At 40.7% G+C, this 3,097-nt stretch overlaps 1 protein-coding gene across 8 annotated transcripts in view; it reads left to right on the top strand.

Annotated features, from left to right (window-relative positions):
* Nucleotides 1–3,097, top strand: part of EMR1 (egf-like module containing, mucin-like, hormone receptor-like 1) — a 71,174-nt gene that overhangs the window by 47,311 nt on the left and 20,766 nt on the right. For all 8 annotated transcript variants that reach the window (XM_010828252.1, XM_010828250.1, XM_010828251.1 and 5 more), the window contains 2 exons: nt 1,529–1,706; nt 2,774–2,893. In XM_010828252.1, coding sequence (XP_010826554.1) covers nt 1,529–1,706; nt 2,774–2,893 — 298 coding nt within the window. The remainder of the gene's footprint in view (nt 1–1,528; nt 1,707–2,773; nt 2,894–3,097) is intronic.

Below are 3,097 nucleotides of genomic sequence, written 5' to 3' on the forward strand. Positions count from 1 at the left end.
AAATAATATATAATATATATAAAATTAAATAATATATAATCAATACTTGGTTCACAATAAGTACTAATTATATTTATTTTAAAATCTCAATTAGTGCCAGAAACATAAATACAATAAATATGAAAGTTTAAATTAAAATGCTTGCTGTTTTAAAAGCAAAATGAAATAATATAACACATGGTTCTGTAACAGACTTATAGGCTTAAAGAACTAACTTATGGTTATGGGGGTGATGGGGAGAGAGATAGATTAAGGGAATTGACATGTACCTAATGCTATGCTTAAAATAGACAGCCAGAGTTTCTGGCTTTCCCCTGTAGAACACAGGAAACTCTGCTCAATATTCTGTAATAACCTAAATGGGAAAAGAATTTGAAAAAGAATAGATACTTGTACATGTATCACTGAATCACTTTACTGTACACCTGAAACTAACACAATATTATTCATCAATGATACTTCAATATAAAATAAAAATTTTTTAAGAGGACATATAATTGTAGACTCACAGGAAATTGCAAAAATAGACATAGAATCCTATGCAAACTTGCAAATTTCCCTGGTGGTGACATCTCATATAATGAAGAAAATGTCAAAACCAGGTGAAAAACAACAACAAATGTGATTCTGTACTTTGCTTTACTTAAAAATAGCTCTTGAACCTTTCTGCTTGTTAATGTATATGGATATACTATATCATTCTTTTATTAGCAACTGCGTACGGGGCTTCCCCTGTATATGGGAGATCCCCTGGTGAAAGGCATGGCAACCCACTCCAGTAGTCTTGCCTGGAGAATCCCATGGACAGAGAAGCCTGGCGGACTACAGTCCATGGGGTCACAAAGAGTCAGATACGACTGAGTGATTAACACTTTCACACTATCCCATGATTTGATTTTCACATGTTTTATTTAACCAATTGCTTGGACATTCAGGCTTTCCAGATTTTTGCTCTCAAAAACCATGCTGAGATGAACATCATTACACAAGATCCTTGCACAATTTTAAAGTATTTCTTGAAGGAGGGAATTCCCGGAAGGGAAATTGCCGAGTCAAAAGGGTACATGTAATTTATGAGGCAACAAGCGCTGACTTACTGCACACCAAGCTGCATCCCCAGTAGGGCTTCTTGAATCAGGAAAAAGAGGCTGAGGAAATGTCTTTTTTTTAAAGATTTTTTTTAAAGTCTGTATTGAATCTGTTACAATATTGCTTGTTTTATGTTTTGGGTCTTTTGGGCAAAAAAAAAAAAAAAATGTAGGATGATGTGTAGGATCTTAACTCCTCAACCAGGGATGTGTGGCATGTGGGACATGTGGGATCTTAGCTCCCCAACCAGGGATGGAACCCACGCCACCTGCATTGTATGGACGAGTCTTAACCACTGGACCACCAGGGAAGTCCCTAGTGAATGGCCTTTTAAATTCTTCATCATCCCAGACTGTCAACCCATTCTCATGGTGAGAGACGGGGGACAACTGCTGTTTCACTGATGAGAGAAAGAGCAAACACACACCTTTCCTTGCAGAGTACGGCTAAGAGACTTGACTCTGTGATTGAAAAAACATCCAAGTGGTCCAACTTCACCAAAGAAGAGACCTCGACGCTGGCCACAGTCTTGCTGGAGAGCGTGGAAAGCACCACGTTGGCAGCTTTTCTGAAACCCTCAGCGAATGTCAGTCAGACTATTCAGACGAAACACTTAGGTAGGATATATCTTTCAAGGTTGCCCCCGGGGGCTGACTTAGGCGGGTGACTTTGACATTGTGATTCCCCATGGCTTTCTCATATACCACATCCAACTTGTGTCTCCTGCATTGTCAGGTGGATTCTTTACCACTGAACCGCCTGGGAAGCCCTAAAGTGGAGTGAAGCACAGTAAAATCTGGAGGAGAAGGGATCAGAAGAGAGAGGCAGATTTTGTAGACAAACGCCGGCTTCCCTGATGTCTTAGTGGTAAAGAATCCGCTTGCAATGCAGGAGATGCAGGGCACCTGGGTTTGATCCCTGGGTCAGGAAGAACCCCTGGAGGAGGAAACGGCAACCCACTCCAGTACTCTTGCCTGGGAAATCCCATGGACAGAGGAGCCTGGCGGGCCACAGTCTGGGGTTGCAAAGAGTTGGAGGTGACTGAACACAGAGTAGGGAGTCACAATTTTGCTTGAGGTAATGGGAGGGAGTGGGATTGAAAAGTTTGAGAATAAACACAATCTCATCTAGCTTATATTTTAAAAGGACACCTCTGGTTCCATTCCCTATCTAGTTTTCATTAAAAGTCCTGTAATTATTGCCATGTTACAGGTAAGAAATCTGAGGCTCAGAGAGGTTAAGTCACTGGTCAAGTTTACACAGCAGGTGAGTGGTAGAGCTGGGACTCCTAGTTTGTGACTGCAGAACATGAACCCTTTTCCACTCTGCTGGGCTTGCCCCAGACCCTCCAGATTTCCTTTGGTTTTGGAAAACCAGTCTAACTTTGACATAGTCAGAGGCTCATGACTGTTATCTTCCATCCTTATTCACTGCAAGTTCATTTTTCCCTGAAGCATCTCCTGAGATGTGAACGCTTACTCCTAGAGTTCCAACTGGGTTTCGAATTTGTTTGGTGCCTCCATCTGCCTGCCATTAATCAAGGGCCTCAAGATCTTTCCCATGACCCATCATTCTTTCTGTTCTTTCCCTCGCTTACAAGATGCATTCCTTTCTTGGCCAGAAACCAAATTCAGATCCTACTTTCTGTGAGAACTCCTGCCACTTCTCCCTTTCTCCCTTTTAGATATCGAGAGCAAAGTGATTGACAAAGAATGCACTAAAGAGAATGAGACATTTAAGTTGAAAGCAAAAGGGGATGAAATGAAGATTTGGTGTTCCACAATCAAAGAATCTGAATCCACAGGTACAAACCCATTCCTGAGAAACAAAGAGGAGGGTTATGGTACATTCAAGCAACAAATATTAATGGATTGATTGCTTTTTAAAATTTTTTAATTTTTAATGTTTTCTAATTGGAGTGTACTTGCTTTACAATGTTGTGTTCATTTCTGCTCTACAACAAAGTGAATCAGCTATATGTGTGCTCAGTCGCTTAGTCATGTCTGAC

Source organism: Bison bison, unplaced genomic scaffold, assembly GCF_000754665.1.
Source record: "Bison bison bison isolate TAMUID 2011002044 unplaced genomic scaffold, Bison_UMD1.0 scf7180017864492, whole genome shotgun sequence".
Classification (NCBI taxonomy): domain Eukaryota; kingdom Metazoa; phylum Chordata; class Mammalia; order Artiodactyla; family Bovidae; genus Bison; species Bison bison.